At 43.1% G+C, this 22500-nt stretch overlaps 1 protein-coding gene across 1 annotated transcript in view; it reads left to right on the top strand.

The window, feature by feature from the left end:
- The window catches only part of trabd2a (TraB domain containing 2A), a gene marked incomplete at its 5' end in the record, with an annotated part of 47172 nt that overhangs the window by 19381 nt on the left and 5291 nt on the right, over positions 1-22500 (top strand). Inside the window, one exon of the mRNA XM_084325939.1 lies at positions 4469-4774. Coding sequence (XP_084182065.1) covers positions 4469-4774 — 306 coding nt within the window. The remainder of the gene's footprint in view (positions 1-4468; positions 4775-22500) is intronic.

Genomic DNA, 22500 nt, shown 5'->3' with positions numbered 1-22500 from the left:
AGCGGGCCCAGTCTAATGGCTGGCACTGGATGTGTTCAAGTGAAAAATAGTGCTTAGGAAGTACTTGAAAGTCCTTGCATTTCATTTTGCAATGTCTGTGGGAACCTGCTAATCAATCCCAGAGTTCTTAAGTGTCCTGGTTTTTGGTTTGAAGATATGGTCACCCTTCCTCTTCCTCTGGAGAGTTTCGCCTGAGAAGAAGTCTGGAAATCGACACAATGCTCTGAATTGTATCAAGTGTCTGGCAGTCAGTCAGTCCAGCACGATAACAATCACATCACATCACACTACTGTCTGGAGCCTCTGTACCCGTTCTATCAGTTCTGACACTCTGACACACTGTAGCGGCATGTCACGGGCTAAAGTAAAGCCAATTCATCCATCACTAAATACAATTAACCCTTTCACTACCACACTACAGAAGGTTAACCCTTTCACTACCACACTACAGAAGGTTAACCCTTTCACTACCACACTACAGAAGGTTAACCCGTTCACTACCACACTACAGACGGTTAACCCTTTCACTACCACACTACAGACGGTTAACCCATTCATGACCACACTACAGATGGTTAACCCTTTCACTACCACACTACAGACGGTTAACCCTTTCACTACCACACTACAGAAGGTTAACCCTTTCACGACCACACTACAGACGGTTAACCCTTTCACTACCACACTACAGAAGGTTAACCCTTTCACTACCACACTACAGAAGGTTAACCCTTTCACTACCACACTACAGAAGGTTAACCCTTTCACGACCACACTACAGACGGTTAACCCTTTCACTACCACACTACAGAAGGTTAACCCTTTCACTACCACACTACAGAGGGTTAACCATTTCACTACCACACTACAGACAGTTAACCCTTTCACTACCACACTGCAGAAGGTTAACCCTTTCACTACCACACTACAGAAGGTTAACCCTTTCACTACCACACTACAGAGGGTTAACCATTTCACTACCACACTACAGACAGTTAACCCTTTTCACTACCACACCACAGACGGTGTAGTAGTGAAAGGGTTAACCTTCTGTAGTGTGTTAGGGTGCAAGGGTTAAAAACAATATAAACATAAACCAACACGGCGAGAGGAACCCCCGGTCTGTGGAGCCAGAACCCATGTGACCTGAACATGTCGGCCAGAACCCATGTGACCTGAACATGTCGGCCAGAACCCAGCACCTCGTAAACACTGTGGGGGTTCTGCATCCAACACACACTGTACATACACTACACACTCATACACACACTATACACACACTATACACACACACTCATACATATACACACACTCATACACACACTCATACATATACACACACTCATACATACACTATACACACACACTCATACATATACACACACTCATACACACACTCATACATACACTATACACACACACTCATACATATACACACACTCATACACACACTCATACATACACTATACACACACACTCATACATATACACACACTCATACACACACTCATACATACACTATACACACACACTCATACATATACACACACTCATACACACACTCATACATATACACACACTCATACATATACACACACTATACATACACACTCATACATATACACACACTCATACACACACTCATAGACACACTCATACATATACACACACTCATACATATACACACACTATACATACACACTCATACATATACACACACTCATACACACACTCATAGACACACTCATACATATACACACACTCATACACACACTCATACATATACACACACTCATACACACACTCATAGACACACTCATACATATACACACACTCATACACACACTCATACATATACACACACTATACATATACACAGTCACACTCATACACACACTCATACATATACACACACTCATACATACACACTCATACATATACACAGTCACACTCATACACACACTCATACATATACACACACTCATACATACACTATACACACACTCATACATACACTATACATACATATACACACACTCGAGTCATACACACACTCATACATGCACTATACACACACTCATACATACACTATACATACATATACACACACTCGAGTCATACACACACTCATACATGCACTATACACACACTCATACACACACTCATACATACACTATACATACATATACACACACTCGAGTCATACACACACTCATACATGCACTATACACACACTCATACACACACTCATACATACACTATACACACACTCATACACACACTCATACATACACTATACACACACTCATACACACACTCATACATACACTATACATGCACTATACACACACTATACATACACTATACATACACTATACACACACTCATACATACACTATACATACACTATACATACACTATACATACACTATACATACACTATACATACACTATACACACACTCATACATACACTATACACACACTCATTCATACACTATACATACACTATACATATACACACACTCATACATACACTATACACACACTCATACATATAAACACAGACATATACATACACAAAGTCACACACATATACACACACATGTACACGCACACATATATACACACACACACATGTACACACAAATATACACACGCACACACATTCTCGCACAGACCATACACAATTAAATACACACACACACGCACATATTTATGAATGGCTTTAGTGATTGGAGGAGACAGTGTAAGGCTGGGGCTGGGAAGCATTCAGGACATTCCATTGTAAATATTATGTTGTGTGTGTGTGTGTGTGTGTGTGTGTGTGTGTGTGTGTGTGTGTGTGTGTGTGTGTGTGTGTGTGTGTGTGTGTGTGTGTGTGTGTGTGTGTGTGTGTGTGTGTGTGTGTGTGTGTGTGTGTGTGTGTGTGTGTGTGTGTGTGTGTGTGTGTGTGTGTGTGTGTGTGTGTGTGTGCGTGCGTGCGTGCGTGTGTGTGTGCGTGCGTGCCAACCTTTGGGATATTACTTATCAGAATGTTATTATTTTGTAATTATTTGTTTTTATTTGCTTTTGTAATAGTGTAATTGTGTGTGCAAGACATAATGTGTTTCTGTGCTGTACAGCGCCCATGTGTATTTGTGCGTGCGTGCGTGTGTGTGTGTGTGTGTGTGTGTGTGTGCGTGTGTGTGTGTGTGTTAATGAACACATCAGACAGTATTTGATCAGAAACAGATGCTCTACTGCTGTAAACTATCTGCTGCCACACTGACACAGTGGTGATGGGAGGTACTGTAACCCTGTCTTACTGTAACCCTACTGTAACCCTGTCCTAACCCGGCTCTCCTCTCTCCTCTTCTCCTATCTTCTCTCTCCTCTTCTCTTCTCTCCTCTTCTCTTCTCTCTTCTATTCTCTTCTATCCTCTTCTCTTCTCTCTTCTATTCTCTTCTCACCTCTTCTCTTCTCTCCTCTCATCTGCTCTCCTCTTCTCTTCTCTCTTCTATTCTCTTCTTTCCTCTTCTCTTCTCTGCTCTCTTCTATTCTCTTCTCACCTCTTCTCTTCTCACGTCTTCTCTTCTCTCCTCTCATCTGCTCTCCTCTTATCTTCTCTTGTCTCCTCTCTTCTCTTCTCTCCTCTTCTCTCCTCTTCTCTCCTCGTCTCCTCTCTTCTCTTCTATTCTCTCCTCTTCTCTTATCTTCTCTCTTCTCACCTCTTCTCTTCTCTCCTCTTCTCTTCTCTCCTCTCCTCTTCTCTTCTCTTCTCTTCTATTCTCTTCTCACCTCTTCTCTTCTCTTCTCTTCTCTCCTCTTCTATTCTCTCCTCTTCTATTCTCTTCTCTCCTCTTCTCTTCGCTCCTCTCCTATCATCTTCTCTTCTCGCCTCTTCTCTCCTCTTCTCTTCTCTTCTCTTTTCTATTCTCTTTTCTCCTCTTCTATTCTCTTCTCTCCTCTCCTATCATCAGCTCTTCTCTTCTCTCCTCTTCTCTTCTCTCCTCTTCTCTTCTCTTCTATTCTCTCCTCTTCTCTTCTCTTCTCTCCTCTCCTATCATCTGCTCTTCTCTTCTCTCCTCTTCTCTTCTCTTCTCTCCTCTCCTCTCCTCTCCTCTCCTCTCCTATCATCTTCTCTTCTCTCCTCTCCTCTCCTCTTCTCTTCTCTTCTCTTCTCTTCTCTTCTCTTCTCTTCTCTTCTCTTCTCTTCTCTTCACTTCTCTCTTCTTCTCTCCCCGTCTCTTCTCTTCTCTCCTCTCCTATCATCTGCTCTTCTCTTCTCTCCTCTTCTCCTCTCTCCTCTCCTATCATCTTCTCTTCTCTCCTCTTCTCTTCTCTTATATTCTCTCCTCTCCTCTTCTCTTCTCTTCTCTCCTCTTCTCTCATCTCCCTTTCTCCTTTATCTTACTCCTTTTACTTTGTAATACACCTTCTCATAACCCCCCCCCCCCCCTCTCTCTCTCTCTATCCATCCTACCAGGAAGTCCAGCAGAGGTCCAGCTTCCCCAGAGACAGAGGGCCTCTCCTGGGGCGAGGAGGACCACGAGGACGAGGAGCTGCACCCCGCCCTGGAGCCCTTCCTCCACGAGCTGCCGCACCACCACCACGACGGGGACCAGACGCACCCGCTGGACGAGCAGCTGCTGCCCCACATGCTGCTGCCCGCGGACAGCCTGGAGCTGCTGGAGAAGGCGGAGAGGAAGATGATGAAGAAGAAGAGGAGGAACAAACAGAAGAAACAGAAGCACAGGCAGTTCAACGACCTCTGGGTCCGCATCGAGGAGAGGTGAGAGAGAGAGGAGAGAGGGAAGAGGGGGGGGGGGGATTACATTTTTATTTAACCTTTATTTAACCAGGAAAAAAAGTCTCATTGATATAAAAAATCTCGTTTACAAGAGCGTCCTGCACGGTTACAATTTCACATTTACAGACGAGAACAATTTTTTTTAAAAACAAACACCAACAAAATAGCAATTAAGACAAAAACAAGGACAATTCACAGAACCATTTAAAGTCAGTGAAAACATCTGCAGCCAGATGTGCTGGATTCCATATCGCTTAGAAGGGTTTCAAAAGCAACCGGTGAGACCAGCTCGTGCAAGTTCAGGTGGTTTTGTAGCCGATTCCAGGTGGAGGGAGCTGCATATCTGAGCGCTTTTTCCCCCCAGTTCAGTACAGACCCAAGGGACAGTTAGTCAAAATAAGCCCTGGGAACGAAGACGATAACTGCCCATAGAATGTACATCTGTAGGTAAGTTGGCAGCAGTCCAAGGATATTCGCCCAACACCGAACCAGCTGGAGAGATTTCATGAATGACCTACGCTCGCCAAAGAGCAAAAGGGTTTAAGTCAAAAGTAAGTCAGTCCAAGGATATAGCCTTATAAATAAGGATATGCCAACGGTTGAGTCTGCGGGTGGACAGGGCCGACTCAACCAGAAGATTTACCAGCTATCTGAGGACATATCATCAAGCTGGGTGACAAGGCAACACATGGTGGTTCTGATGGTTCAGATGGTTCTGACCCCTGAGGTAACAACCCGTTTAAATGTCATAAACCAGGTGACGGCTGAACCCGTTCAACTCAATGCCGGCCGAACTGAAAGTTTCCACACTTGGCACCGATCATATACGTGCGCACGCTACACAGTGACGTGATGACCCTTCCTTCTTTTTTAGTGTCCTTGGTTTCATGCCGCAGGGCAGGCTACAACAGACCCAAGGATCACATCACTACTGTAATACATACATACATACACATAGTCTGCCTGTAATACATACATATATACACATAGTCTGCCTGTAATACATACATATATACACATAGTCTGCCTGTAATACATATATACACATAGTCTGCCTGTAATACATACATATATACACATAGTCTGCCTGTAATACATACATATATACACATAGTCTGCCTGTAATACATACATATATACACATAGTCTGCCTGCAATACATACATATATACACATAGTCTGCCTGTAATACATACATATATACACATAGTCTGCCTGTAATACATACATATATACACATAGTCTGCCTGTAATACATACATACATACACATAGTCTGCCTGTAATACATACATACATACACATAGTATGCCTGTAATACATATATATATATACACATAGTCTGCCTGTAATACATATATACACATAGTCTGCCTGTAATACATATATACACATAGTCTGCCTGTAATACATATATACACATAGTCTGCCTGTAATACATATATACACATAGTCTGCCTGTAATACATATATACACATAGTCTGCCTGTAATACATATATACACATAGTCTGCCTGTAATACATATATACACATAGTCTGCCTGTAATACATACATATATACACATAGTCTGCCTGTAATACATACATATATACACATAGTCTGCCTGTAATACATACATATATACACATAGTCTGCCTGCAATACATACATATATACACATAGTCTGCCTGTAATACATATATATATACACATAGTCTGCCTGTAATACATACATATATACACATAGTCTGCCTGTAATACATATATACACATAGTCTGCCTGTAATACATATATACACATAGTCTGCCTGTAATACATACATATATACACATAGTCTGCCTGTAATACATACATATATACACATAGTCTGCCTGTAATACATATATACACATAGTCTGCCTGTAATACATATATACACATAGTCTGCCTGTAATACATATATACACATAGTCTGCCTGTAATACATACATATATACACATAGTCTGCCTGTAATACATATATACACATAGTCTGCCTGTAATACATACATATATACACATAGTCTGCCTGTAATACATACATATATACACATAGTCTGCCTGTAATACATACATATATACACATAGTCTGCCTGTAATACATACATATATACACATAGTCTGCCTGTAATACATACATATATACACATAGTCTGACTGTAATACATATATACACATAGTCTGCCTGTAATACATACATATATACACATAGTCTGCCTGCAATACATATATACACATAGTCTGCCTGTAATACATATATACACATAGTCTGCCTGTAATACATATACACATAGTCTGCCTGTAATACATATATACACATAGTCTGCCTGTAATACATACATATATACACATAGTCTGCCTGTAATACATACATATATACACATAGTCTGCCTGTAATACATATATACACATAGTCTGCCTGTAATACATACATATATACACATAGTCTGCCTGTAATACATACATATATACACATAGTCTGCCTGTAATACATATATACACATAGTCTGCCTGTAATACATATACACATAGTCTGCCTGTAATACATATATACACATAGTCTGCCTGTAATACATACATATATACACATAGTCTGCCTGTAATACATACATATATACACATAGTCTGCCTGCAATACATACATACATACACATAGTCTGCCTGTAATACATATATACACATAGTCTGCCTGTAATACATATATACACATAGTCTGCCTGTAATACATATATACATACACATAGTCTGCCTGTAATACATATATACACATAGTCTGCCTGTAATACATATATACACATAGTCTGCCTGTAATACATACATATATACACATAGTCTGCCTGTAATACATACATATATACACATAGTCTGCCTGTAATACATATATACACATAGTCTGCCTGTAATACATATATACACATAGTCTGCCTGTAATACATACATATATACACATAGTCTGCCTGTAATACATACATATATACACATAGTCTGCCTGTAATACATATATACACATAGTCTGCCTGTAATACATATATACACATAGTCTGCCTGTAATACATATATACACATAGTCTGCCTGTAATACATATATACACATAGTCTGCCTGTAATACATACATATATACACATAGTCTGCCTGTAATACATACATATATACACATAGTCTGCCTGTAACACATATATACACATAGTCTGCCTGTAATACATATATATATACACATAGTCTGCCTGTAATACATATATACACATAGTCTGCCTGTAATACATATATATATACACATAGTCTGCCTGTAATACATATATACACATAGTCTGCCTGTAATACATACATATATACACATAGTCTGCCTGTAATACATATATACACATAGTCTGCCTGTAATACATATATACACATAGTCTGCCTGTAATACATACATACACATAGTCTGCCTGTAATACATATATACACATAGTCTGCCTGTAATACATATATACACATAGTCTGCCTGTAATACATATATACACATAGTCTGCCTGTAATACATACATATATACACATAGTCTGCCTGTAATACATACATATATACACATAGTCTGCCTGTAACACATATATACACATAGTCTGCCTGTAATACATATATATATACACATAGTCTGCCTGTAATACATATATACACATAGTCTGCCTGTAATACATATATATATACACATAGTCTGCCTGTAATACATATATACACATAGTCTGCCTGTAATACATACATATATACACATAGTCTGCCTGTAATACATATATACACATAGTCTGCCTGTAATACATACATATATACACATAGTCTGCCTGTAATACATACATATATACACATAGTCTGCCTGCAATACATACATATATACACATAGTCTGCCTGTAATACATATATATATATACACATAGTCTGCCTGTAATACATACATATATACACATAGTCTGCCTGTAATACATATATACACATAGTCTGCCTCTAATACATATATATATACACATAGTCTGCCTGTAATACATATATACACATAGTCTGCCTGTAATACATATATATATACACATAGTCTGCCTGTAATACATATATACACATAGTCTGCCTGTAATACATATATATATACACATAGTCTGCCTGTAATACATATATATATACACATAGTCTGCCTGTAATACATATATATATACACATAGTCTGCCTGTAATACATATATACACATAGTCTGCCTGTAATACATATATACACATAGTCTGCCTGTAATACATATATACACATAGTCTGCCTGTAATACATACATATATACACATAGTCTGCCTGTAATACATATATACACATAGTCTGCCTGTAATACATATATACACATAGTCTGCCTGTAATACATATATACACATAGTCTGCCTGTAATACATATATACACATAGTCTGCCTGTAATACATACATATATACACATAGTCTGCCTGTAATACATATATACACATAGTCTGCCTGTAATACATATATACACATAGTCTGCCTGCAATACATATATATATATACACATAGTCTGCCTGTAATACATAAATATATAAACATAGTCTGCCTGTAATACATAAATATATACACATAGTCTGCCTGTAATACATAAATATATACACATAGTCTGCCTGTAATACATATATAAACATAGTCTGCCTGGAATACATACATATATACACATAGTCTGCCTGTAATACATACATATATACACATAGTCTGCCTGCAATACATACATATATACACATAGTCTGCCTGCAATATATACATACATACACATAGTCTGCCTGTAATACATACATATATACACATATTCTGCCTGCAATACATACATATATACACATAGTCTATCTGTAATACATACATACATACATACACATAGTCTGCCTGTAATACATATATACATACACATAGTCTGCCTGCAATATATACATATATACACACACACACACACACACACACACACAGCCTGTGTGTGTTGGACCAGCCCATACTCGCTGTATCCTGGACGTGGCGTGTTGAGTAGGGAGCGACAAGCGCTGAAACTCTAGCCAGCATCCGGTGGTTCTCACACTAGCTCCAGGCAGGGATAAACCTGACAACAAAACAAGCTCACCTTTCAGGATGGGGGGGGGGGGGGGGGGGGGGGGGGGGGGCGAGCACTCGCGCTGACGCCGAAACCTTAACTAATATGGATTTCCCGACCACGGGGCAAATAGGACTTTATTGTTTTGGAATCTGCGTTTGTTTGCAGCGGATGGAGGGTGCGGACGCAGGGCTCTCTGAGCAGAACCAGGACACTGAATAGAGGAGATGGCCGCGGGCCGCTGGGAGCACCTTGTTGTATCAACCCGGCGTCGCGGGCATCGATAGTGACACTTCAATAGGACTGGAAATTAACAATCAGAATCACAGCCGCGGGCTATCACACCTGGGAGCAATCAGTCATGTTGTTGTCACGGATACCCTGCTGGGTCTCATTAGAATAATGTATTGAAATTAATAGCATAGTCGATTCGGATATACACACGCTTTGCGTTAGGCTAGCTTTTCATGTTCATTTCGCAGGCTATTGCGGAAAACACGAAGGCCCTCTTTCCTGATTCAGTCCGAACTCTAGGAACAGTCATAAATGTATAGTTATGAGACTGTGTAAGTCATAGTTAGTTACCCTGTTTTCTGGTTAGCAAGACAGCTAAATAACAAGGGAGCTGATTGTTGTTTTGTTTGTTTTAGTTGAATCAACCAAACAGGAGTGATGTCAACTTGATATGTATTATTCATTCTTTCCTATTTAGAAAATATAATATAACGTGTGATATTTTAGAGTGCAGTAACAATGATCTGTGATCTGGAATCATCTAGAAGATAGAGCCTTGTATGGTATGGACCAGGGCAGCCTATATTAGCTTGTAAAACCCAACTAAAAACAAGTCTCCTTAAAGGTACAATCTGTAATGTAGTCAAACAGTGACCTCTAGCTGAAAAAACCCTGCTTGGTATTGCACTTACTGTATTTTTCTGTGCACATACATTTATATCTCTCTCTCTCTCTCTTCTCTCTCTCTTCTCTCTATCTCTCTCTATCTCTCTATCTCTCTCCCCCTATCTCTATATATATCTCCCTCCCCCTCCCTCTCTCTTTCCCTCTCTATCTCCCCCTCTCTCTCTCTCTCTCTCTCTCTCTCTCTCTCTCTCTCTCTCTCTCTCTCTCTCTCTATCTATCTATCTATCTATCTATCTATCTATCTATCTATCTATCTATCTATCTATCTATCTATCTATCTATCTATCTATCTATCTATCTATCTATCTATCTATCTATCTATCTATCTCTCTTTTTCTCTCTTTCCCACCCTCTCTACCCCCCCCTCTCTCTCTCCCTCTCTCTGTGTTTGCATCTGAGTGTGCCCATATGCATCTGTCTAAGAGTGTCTGCCTGTATTTATGTTCTGTTTGCGTGTGTGTGTGTGTGTGTGTGTGTGTGTGTGTGTGTGTGTGTGTGTGTGTGTGTGTGTGTGTGTGTGTGTGTGTGTGTACTGTCTCTCCTCCACTCTCAGTGTTTTCTTACAGTTTTGTTTACTGAGGCTCCAACAGGCTCTGATGGAAACAAAAAACAACAACAATCACATTAATGAGAAATGCATGTGGAATTACTGTGCACAGTCCAATATGCACAAACAGCTTCCTCTCATGAACGCACACCATGTGGGGTCATGACCTTTACTACATGACTAATAACGGCTGCCAATAACGTTTTTATGTCAACCCCGTTACAGTATATGTAGTGTGAAGTATATGCATGTGTACATGAAAACATACTTCTCTTACCAATAGTGTTTAAATAATATACATGTTTTTGAAGTTTTTGAAGATTTCATTCCTCATCTTTATCTTGGTTGATGAATTATTTTATTGGCAGCCATTACAAGCTACAAAAGCATATACCTTTGTCAACTCTGTTACGCTTGACGGTGACAGGCTTGACGGTAACAGGCTTGACGGTAACAGGCTTGACGGTAACAGGTTTGATGTAACAGGCTTGACGGTAACAGGCTTGACGGTAACAGGCTTGACGGTAACAGGCTTGACGGTAACAGGTTTGACGTAACAGGCTTGACGGTAACAGGCTTGACGGTAACAGGCTTGACGGTAACAGGCTTGACGGTAACAGGTTTGACGGTAACAGGCTTGACGGTAACAGGTTTGACGTAACAGGCTTGACGGTAACAGGCTTGACGGTAACAGGTTTGACGGTAACAGGTTTGACGTAACAGGCTTGACGGTAACAGGCTTGACGGTAACAGGCTTGACGGTAACAGGTTTGACGTAACAGGCTTGACGGTAACAGGCTTGACGTAACAGGCTTGACGGTAACAGGCTTGACGGTAACAGGCTTGATGAAAAATGTTATTGGCAGCCATTATTAGCCATGTGGTAAAGGTCATGACCCCACATGGTGTGCATTCATGAGAGGCTTAAATATCGTTATATACAGTATGTACATTTTAAACAAACTTTTTAAGTAATGAAACAACACCTGAGGCTTTATATAAATGTATGTTTTTATATGATATAGAAAAGGTAGAAAGATCATACTGATGGACGGGCCATTTAAAAATGTTTGCATGATCATGGAAATTATCATTTTCTTCTGAGTATGTGTGTCTGTCTGTGTCTGTGTGTATACACACACGTCTGTGTGCATCAGTTGTGTATGTGTGGCTGTCCCTTTAAGAGAACGTTTTTTTGTAATGTGCATGAGACCCCACATGGGCCGACCTTAACGAGCTCCACCTGTACCCAAATCATTCAAATTCCAACTGCCACTGTGCTCGAGCAAGTCGCTTAGCTCCCAAAAAGTTCAATAGCAGCAAAATGATGAAGCAAAATCTTAGGGGGAGTTGATGATGGTTTGTGTGAGATGATGTGTAATTAAGTTGAAGTAGTTATCTAAAAACATGTCACAAACTTTGAAATCACCAAATTCAGAGCTAGAGTGGGGAGACTCTGGGGAGTCCAGTCGTGTGTATGTGGAGCGTGACGGTCAAACAAATGCAGATCCTGGGAGTGTGGACAGTCCTAGTGGTCAACAGTGTCAGACTGGTTGTACTGGGCAGCTCCTAGTGGTCAACAGTGTCAGACGGTGGTTGTACTGGGCAGCTCCTAGTGGTCAACAGTGTCAGACTGTGGTTGTACTGGGCAGCTCCTAGTGGTCAACAGTGTCAGACTGTGGTTGTACTGGGCAGCTCCTAGTGGTCAACAGTGTCAGACTGTGGTTGTACTGGACAGCTCCTATTGGTCAACAGTGTCAGACTGTGGTTGTACTGGGCAGCTCCTAGTGGTCAACAGTGTCAGACTGTGGTTGTACTGGGCAGCTCCTAGTGGTCAACAGTGTCAGACTGTGGTTGTACTGGGCAGCTCCTAGTGGTCAACAGTGTCAGACGGTGGTTGTACTGGGCAGCTCCTAGTGGTCAACAGTGTCAGACGGTGGTTGTACTGGGCAGCTCCTAGTGGTCAACAGTGTCAGACGGTGGTTGTACTGGGCAGCTCCTAGTGGTCAACAGTGTCAGACTGTGGTTGTACTGGGCAGCTCCTAGTGGTCAACAGTGTCAGACGGTGGTTGTACTGGGCAGCTCCCAGGTGTGAATGTGTGAAGGTTTTGTGTGCTCAGCCAACCTTCCCTGGATAAATAAAGTTTGAAGAAGGAAAAAAAACATCAACATCTCCATCACAGACAGCTAAAAGTCAGATGTCCAGACACCTAGTCTGCTCCTGTAGAAACAGCTGAGCTCTACGTGAAGAGAGAGTGTTTGTGGACATGTGCAGCTCCCTTTTAAAAACCCCATACGCCCCACATATTCATTTGTATATATTATGTCTGAAAAACTGTTATTTTTAGCATTAGAAATTCTCACTGAGTGACAGGTTTAGCTCCGGGAGGGAAACAAGGGCTCGCTTTTTGACACAGAGCAGAACTGCAGAACTCTCTCAGTCATAATAACGTATGAAAAGACACTTCGCTATGAATATTCAGTGTTTCTGACCAAGAAGCTTCTACTGTAGTCTGTAGTCGTCTGAGCTGTTCCTCCCGCCCTCGTTATTTCCACTACGAGTGGATGAGAAGAAAGAGAGGGAGAGAGAGAGAGAGGAGAGAGAGGGAGAGGGAGATATAATGAAAGAGAGCGAATGAAAGAGGGAGAGAGAATGAGAGAGAGAGGGAGATATAATGAAAGAGAGAATGAAAGAGGGAGAGAGAATGAGAGAGAGAGGGAGATAGATAGAGAAGAAAAGAGAGAGCAAGAGAAACAGAGTGCGAGAGAGAGAATGAGAGGCATAGAAAAAGAGAGAGAATGAGAGGCAGAGAGAGAGAGAGAGAGAGAGAGAGAGAGAGAGAGAGAGAGAGAGAGAGAGAGAGAGAATGAGAGGCATAGAAAGAGAGAGAATGAGAGGCAGAGAGAGATAATGAGAGAGATACAGAGAGGGAGAGAGAGAGGGAGATATAATGAAATAGAGAGAATGAAAAAGAGAGAGAATGAGAGAGCAAGAGAAACAGAGTGCGAGAGAGAATGAGAGGCAGAGAGAGAGAGAGCGAATGAGAGGGATATTAGAAAGAGAGAGAATGAGGGCCAGAAAGAGGCAGAGAGAAAGAGATAATGAGAGAGAGAGACAGAGAGACAGAGTGAGAGAGAGAGAGAGAGAGAGAGAGACAGAGTGAGAGAGAGAGAGAGAGAGAGAGAGAGAGAGAGAGAGAGCAGAGCAGACTACAGAACAGTGTTTCTCACTTCTCTTGGGTGCGTTACCTCACGCTGGCGCGTCACCCCTGACTTCCTCCCTGGCAGCAAGCTCACTGTCAGTGCTTTTTTTTTTTTTTTTTTTTTTTTGTCTTTTTCCCCCTCCATTTTCCTCCGATTTTCTCCCATCCCAATGTTAGTCGTATGCCAATTCCCAGTCCCTTCCTGGTCGCTGCGCTTTACCCCCCACAGTCAGATCATTTGGGAGAGTGGAGGCTACCACGTGCTTCCTCCGACACACGTCCAGCCAATCACCGCTTCTTTTCACCTGGCAGCGCGGATTCTCATTGAGAGGGCGTATCGTGTGGGAGGACCACACTATCCCCCTCACGTCCAATCCGCGCTTAGCAGGCGCCCCGACCGAACTGTAGGAGTCGCTGTTTACAACGACCCGGACCCACCCCGCCAGCTTCTCCCACCCTCTGATACAGCCAATTGTATCAGTGCAGACGGCCAGCCAAGCTGGTGACAACCCCGGAGCTGTGGGCTGGATTCGAACAGGCGAATCAAGCTCACAGCTCCGGGGCTGGTGACGAACGCAATCTCCGCTCGACCACCTAACCGCCCCCTGTCAGTGCTTTGTAACGCGTCCTCAAACACAAACAAACACACTTCAAGAACCCAGCGGAGCCCTGAACACCCTGTCTGAGCGCTTAGAAACAGGCTTCAAGATGCCCAGAACTCCAGGTACGTTTAAAGAAACAACACCTATTAATAATAATACATTTAATTTGTAGTGCACTTTACATTTGGAACCATCTCAAAGTGCTATAGGGTAAAAACATAGGCTTTAAAAACATAGGCAATTAAAAAACAAGGCATAAAAACACACAAAAAAAGGGATAAAACACACAAAGGCATGTATAAAAGGTTAAAACTAAGAAAAAGCTTTGGTGAAGAGGTAAGTTTTTAGTCCTCTTTTAAAATAATCAGGGGTCTGTGGTGCTCTCAGCTAGTCAGGGAGGCTGGTTCCCTTTTATGAATAAATCTGCTTCTAACAGAACAGAATAGTCAAAAAGAAAATAATAATCAAAACGAATACCTTTTTCTGAATGTTTATAAACCTGCTTCAAGTCTTAGGAAAAAGTACCTTTCCTTGAACGCAGCTCGTCCAAAATAATCACAGACATCAAAATCCATAAGGAGACGCCAAGAGCTACAGCCAGCAAAGTCCCGAGCCAAGACCAATCAATGCAGAGTAAATAATATTAATCACAAGCACATGACGGCGATGAAAGGTAGTTTGAGGCGTAATTTGGAAATTGCAAACAGGAAGTTGTGAGCTCTGAACGAAAAGGTACACGATACTTCCTCCACTTTTATCCTCTACTGTAACTGCAACGAGAAACGTCCTCTTTACACAATTCTCATTATTATGTTATGTATTATAATGTTCATGAAATGTTACATGGTTAGATGAGCGACGTGGTTAAACACTGTGTACCTGCAGCTGTGAGGAACCATGTAGTAGTAGTCGTTTTATTCAGTCATCACACACAATACAATAAATCAAATCAAATGTATTTGTAAGGCCCGATAACACACGTTAATGTCCCCATGGGCCGGACACGTCTACTTTAAACAAGTCAAGAAGAAACATAACAATAAGTCAAGAACAAAACAAGAACACCATAAGGTCCAACAAATTTAAAATAAATGCAAAAAAATAAAAATAATAATGAATGAATGCAAACCCTCCCAGACATACCTCACGCGAAAAACTCACTCAAACCTAGCAATAGGAAAAAATGCACCACAGGCAGTGTGGAGGAGAGAAACCTTAGAAGGGCCGTTCAAGGGGGGATCTCCCTTCTTAGATGTCGGTGATAGTAGTGTTGCAGACGGACAGTTGGCAAGCACAATATGCACAATCATTCAACAATCTTTGATTTTACAGTGACTGAAAAGGTACAGACTGAAGCATAATGCTTATACATGCCTGTCCTATATTCTTAACAAAATGAAGACTCCAAAACAGTATTCTAAAAGAAAATAACAAAAAAAGAATTATTCACATTTGTAATCTTCAAAAATAGCTATACAAACAATTTTCTTAAAAAAAAAAAAAGCGAATTACTAATTCTTAAATGTATATCATCATTGTTCCACAAGTTAACCCCAACAATAGAAATACATCTCCTTTTAATATATCCGCTGTCATATAAACACGTTTCAAGTGTACATTTTACGAATACACCAGTGACCCTTTTAAAGGAACACGTCGCTATTACGACGCTTACCGTCTCCTCCAGAGCCAGGCGAGAAGATAGACGCCATGTTCTTACCGTCTCCTCCAGAGCCAGGCGAGAAGATAGACGCCATGTTCTTACCGTCTCCTCCAGAGCCAGGCGAGAAGATAGACGCCATGTTCTTACCGTCTCCTCCAGAGTCAAGGCGAGAAGATAGACACCATGTTCTTACCGTCTCCTCCAGAGCCAGGCGAGAAGATAGACACCATGTTCTTACCGTCTCCTCCAGAGCCAGGCGAGAAGATAGACGCCATGTTCTTACCGTCTCCTCCAGAGCCAGGCGAGAAGATAGACACCATGTTCTTACCGTCTCCTCCAGAGTCAAGCGAGAAGATAGACACCATGTTCTTACCGTCTCCTCCAGAGCCAAGCGAGAAGATAGACACCATGTTCTTACCGTCTCCTCCAGAGCCAGGCGAGAAGATAGACACCATGTTCTTACCGTCTCCTCCAGAGCCAGGCGAGAAGATAGACACCATGTTCTTACCGTCTCCTCCAGAGTCAAGCGAGAAGATAGACACCATGTTCTTACCGTCTCCTCCAGAGCCAAGCGAGAAGATAGACACCATGTTCTTACCGTCTCCTCCAGAGCCAGGCGAGAAGATAGACACCATGTTCTTACCGTCTCCTCCAGAGCCAGGCGAGAAGATAGACGCCATGTTCTTACCGTCTCCTCCAGAGCCAGGCGAGAAGATAGACACCATGTTCTTACCGTCTCCTCCAGAGCCAGGCGAGAAGATAGACACCATGTTCTTACCGTCTCCTCCAGAGCCAGGCGAGAAGATAGACGCCATGTTCTTACCGTCTCCTCCAGAGCCAGGCGAGAAGATAGACGCCATGTTCTTACCGTCTCCTCCAGAGCCAGGCGAGAAGATAGACGCCATGTTCTTACCGTCTCCTCCAGAGCCAGGCGAGAAGATAGACGCCATGTTCTTACCGTCTCCTCCAGAGCCAGGCGAGAAGATAGACGCCATGTTCTTACCGTCTCCTCCAGAGCCAGGCGAGAAGATAGACACTGATTCCCTCTCTGTGCGTTCAGTAGAAAGCTATCCGTCTTGCACAGTAGCCTAGCTTAGCACAAATGAACGGAAGTGGATACGGACCAGCTAGCCCAGCTTGTTGGTCCAAAAACACCTCTCCCAGAGTTTCAGTGAATCAGTGGACGTACCTGTTTCACAGATAAACCAGTGCCAGAGCCTCTTGCCTTTTAAAGGAGCACTAAGATTTAGAATATTTGGAAACATTATATTTCATTAAAAAGCATTGGCAGTTTAGTTTGAACAACATTCAACAACATTTGAATGTGAAAGTGGTGGCAGAATTGCATGCTTCTCATACATACTGCACAGGAGTTTCAGTCAGCTGGGCTTTGAAAACCACTGTGTTTGGAGTACTCCATTACTTAGAGTACTCCATTACTTAGAGTACTCCATTACTTAGAGTACTCCATTACTTAGAGTACTGCATTACTTAGAGTACCCCATTACTTAGAGTACTCCATTACTTAGAGTACCCCATTACTTAGAGTACTCCATTACTTAGAGTACTCCATTACTTAGAGTACTGCATTACTTAGAGTACCCCATTACTTAGAGTACTCCATTACTTAGAGTACTTCATTACGTAGAGTACTCCATTACTTAAACTCCATTACTTAGAGTACTCCATTACTTAAGAGTACTCCATTACTTAGAGTACTCCATTACTTAGAGTACTCCATTACTTCAAATTACAGATTAAGATGACTCAAAATGCCCGTCCCTATTATAGGAAGTCACTAACGAGGAGGTAGGAGCTGACGGCTAGGGGCTCTGGCTGAGGAACCTGCAGCTGTTTGTTTTGACTGGCCTGCGCCCAGACACACACACACACACACACACACACACACACACACACACACACATACACATCCTGTACACACACACACACACACACACACTGTACACACACACACACACTGTACACACACACACATACACACACACATACTGTACACACACATACTGTACACACACACACATACACATACTGTACACACACACATACTGTACATACACACATACTGTACACACACACACACACACACTGTACACACACACACACACTGTACACACACACACATACACACACACATACTGTACACACACATACTGTACACACACACACATACACATACTGTACACACACACATACTGTACATACACACATACTGTACACACACACATACACATACTGTACACACACACATACTGTACACACACCACACATGACTGACAGCACCACAGAACCAACATCAAACACAGTTTAATAGCCATGCTGAGTGAGACAGACAGAGAGAGAGAGAGACAGAGAACGAGAGAGAGAGCAAGAGAGAGAGAGAGAGCAAGAGAGAGAGAGAGAGCAAGAGAGAGAGACAGAGAGAGAGAGAGAGAGAGAGAGAGAGAGAGAGAGAGAGAGAGAGAGAGAGAGAGAGAGAGAGAGAGAGAGCAAGAGAGAGAGAGAGAGAGAGAGAGAGAGAGAGAGAGAGAGAGAGAGAGAGACCTCAAATAGCCAGTTGTCTTGACACCACCACCAGACATTGTGCTTCCATGACTCGTGCTGCGTGTGGAACCTCTTCTCGTTGACCAGTGATGTGGTTTCATGGGAATGAGAATCACAGCGTTTATTAGTCATTATTTTGAGGAAGTAAAACTATTTAATTTTCCGGACATGGAACCACCATCAGAGTCCAGGGCATGCGTTGTTGACCGGGGAACTCTTTGTTTGTGTTGTCATGATTTGGACCAGATTACGACTGTGGTGGAGTTGGTCTCTGGAGCATCTGGCCTCCTTGTTGCTGTTTCCACTGTTTTCTTCCCCTGCTTAATCGCTGCCATCTTTTTCCCCTGATAATTGTAGGCAATAGATTTAGAGAGAGAGAGAGAGAGAGAGAGAGAGAGAGAGAGAGAGAGAGAGAGAGAGAGAGAGAGAGAGGGGGTGTAGGGTGTAGTGTGTGTGGTGTAGAGGGTGTGTGTGGTGTAGAGGGTGTGTGGTGTGTAGGGTGTGTGTAGTGTGTAGTGTGTGTGGTGTAGAGGGTGTGTGTAGTGTGTGTGGTGTAGAGGGTGTGTGTGGTGTGTGTGGTGTGTAGGGTGTGTGTGGTGTAGAGGGTGTGTGTGGTGTAGAGGGTGTGTGTGGTGTGTAGTGTGTGTGGTGTAGAGGGTGTGTGTAGTGTGTGTGGTGTAGAGGGTGTGTAGAGGGTGTGTGTAGTGTGTAGTGTGTGTGGTGTGTAGGGTGTGTGTGGTGTGTAGGGTGTGTGTAGTGTGTAGTGTGTGTGGTGTAGAGGGTGTGTGTAGTGTGTGTGGTGTAGAGGGTGTGTGTGGTGTGTAGGGTGTGTGTAGTGTGTAGTGTGTGTGGTGTAGAGGGTGTGTGTAGTGTGTGTGGTGTAGAGGGTGTGTGTAGTGTGTGTGGTGTAGAGGGTGTGTAGAGGGTGTGTGTAGTGTGTAGTGTGTGTGGTGTAGAGGGTGTGTGTGGTGTGTAGGGTGTGTGTGGTGTGTAGTGTGTGTGGTGTAGAGGGTGTGTGTAGTGTGTAGGGTGTGTGTAGTGTGTAGGGTGTGTGTAGTGTGTAGGGTGTGTGTAGTGTGTAGGGTGTGTGTAGTGTGTAGTGTGTGTGGTGTAGAGGGTGTGTGTAGTGTGTAGGGTGTGTGTAGTGTGTAGGGTGTGTGTAGTGTGTAGGGTGTGTGTAGTGTGTAGGGTGTGTGTAGTGTGTAGTGTGTGTGGTGTAGAGGGTGTGTGTGGTGTAGAGGGTGTGTGTAGTGTGTAGGGTGTGTGTAGTGTGTAGGGTGTGTGTAGTGTGTAGGGTGTGTGTAGTGTGTAGGGTGTGTGGTGTAGAGGGTGTGTGTAGCAGTGCATGTGAGCGGATCGGAGCGTGAGCGGCCGGTTTTGACGTGAGCGAGGAGTGGGTTTTAAAATGAGTCGGCGCGACGTCCGGAGCGAGAGTTCTCCTCCGCTCCAATCCACTCCAGGCCGCTCACAGTGGTTTAACACTGATGTAATATATGCATGCAGTACAATGCCAAAGCAACAGATGGCGATGTACAAACATGAAGGCCATTTTCAACCAATGAGAAGGGTGAACCTGTGATAGGCTGTTCGTTCAGGCTTTGTCACTGTAGAGACGCCCACACTCACTCTAGTTAGAAAAAGTATATCGACGCCATTGTTGTTGACGTTAGCTTACATGCTAACGTTAATGGCAGCGACCATAGCATTGTGGCTCGGCTAGCCTATCATCGCTTAATAGAGATAGTGAATGGATAAACAACGTTATTTAACATTGCAGAATGGCTACAATTACAATGCGGCTCAATACAAACAATTGTTAAGGGGCCCAGGGGGTGTAGACTGTTGTAGTTTGAGCTCATTTACACCATGCTCCAAAAAAAGAAGAAAAAAAAACTGCCGAGCGATCTGGCGCGGGGAGCGGGGAGCGCTCGATTCAAGGTGAGCGGGGAGCGAGCGGAGAGCGACTTGGGGGCGGGGTCAACATGAGTGATTAGCGGAGCGGACCAAGCTTTAAAGAGCGAAGAGCGGATTTCTCGGCCGCGCCGATCCGCTCACGTGGTCTGGTGTGTAGTGTGTAGGGTGTGTGTAGTGTGTAGGGTGTGTGTAGTGTGTAGGGTGTGTGTAGTGTGTAGTGTGTGTGTAGGGTGTGTGTAGTGTGTAGGGTGTGTGTAGTGTGTAGGGTGTGTGGTGTAGAGGGTGTGTGTAGTGTGTGTGTGGTGTAGAGGGTGTGTAGAGGGTGTGTGTAGTGTGTAGTGTGTGTGGTGTAGAGGGTGTGTGTGGTGTGTAGTGTGTGTGGTGTAGAGGGTGTGTGTAGTGTGTAGGGTGTGTGTGGTGTGTAGGGTGTGTGTGGTGTAGAGGGTGTGTGTGGTGTGTAGGGTGTGTGGTGTGTAGGGTGTGTGGTGTGTAGGGTGTGTGTAGTGTGTAGGGTGTGTGTAGTGTGTAGGGTGTGTGTGGTGTGTAGGGTGTGTGTGGTGTGTAGGGTGTGTGTGGTGTAGAGGTGTGTGTAGTGTGTAGGGTGTGTGTAGTGTGTAGGGTGTGTGTAGTGTGTAGGGTGTGTGTGGTGTGTAGGGTGTGTGTAGTGTGTAGGGTGTGTGTAGTGTGTAGGGTGTGTGTGGTGTGTAGGGTGTGTGTGGTGTGTAGTGTGTGTGTGGTGTGTAGTGTGTGGTGTAGAGGGTGTGTGTAGTGTGTGTAGTGTGTAGGGTGTGTGTAGTGTAGAGGGTGTGTGTGGTGTGTGTGGTGTGTGTGGTGTGTAGGGTGTGTGTAGTGTGTAGGGTGTGTGTAGTGTAGAGGGTGTGTGTAGTGTGTGTGGTGTGTGTGGTGTGTAGGGTGTGTGTAGTGTGTAGGGTGTGTGGTAGTGTAGAGGTGTGTGTAGGGTGTGTGTAGTGTGTAGTGTGTGTGGTGTGTAGGGTGTGTGTGGTGTAGAGGGTGTGTGTAGTGTGTAGTGTGTGTGGTGTGTAGGGTGTGTGTGGTGTAGAGGGTGTGTGTAGTGTGTAGGGTGTGTGTGGTGTAGAGGGTGTGTGTGGTGTGTAGGGTGTGTGTAGTGTGTAGGGTGTGTGTAGTGTGTGTGGTGTAGAGGGTGTGTGTGGTGTGTAGGGTGTGTGTGGTGTAGAGGGTGTGT

The sequence above is a fragment of the Notolepis coatsorum genome (assembly GCF_963971535.1).
Source record: "Notolepis coatsorum genome assembly, chromosome: 12".
In the NCBI taxonomy this organism is placed as follows: domain Eukaryota; kingdom Metazoa; phylum Chordata; class Actinopteri; order Aulopiformes; family Paralepididae; genus Notolepis; species Notolepis coatsorum.
Note: the sequence above shows the minus strand (reverse complement) of the source record. Positions and strands in the feature narration are given on the sequence as shown.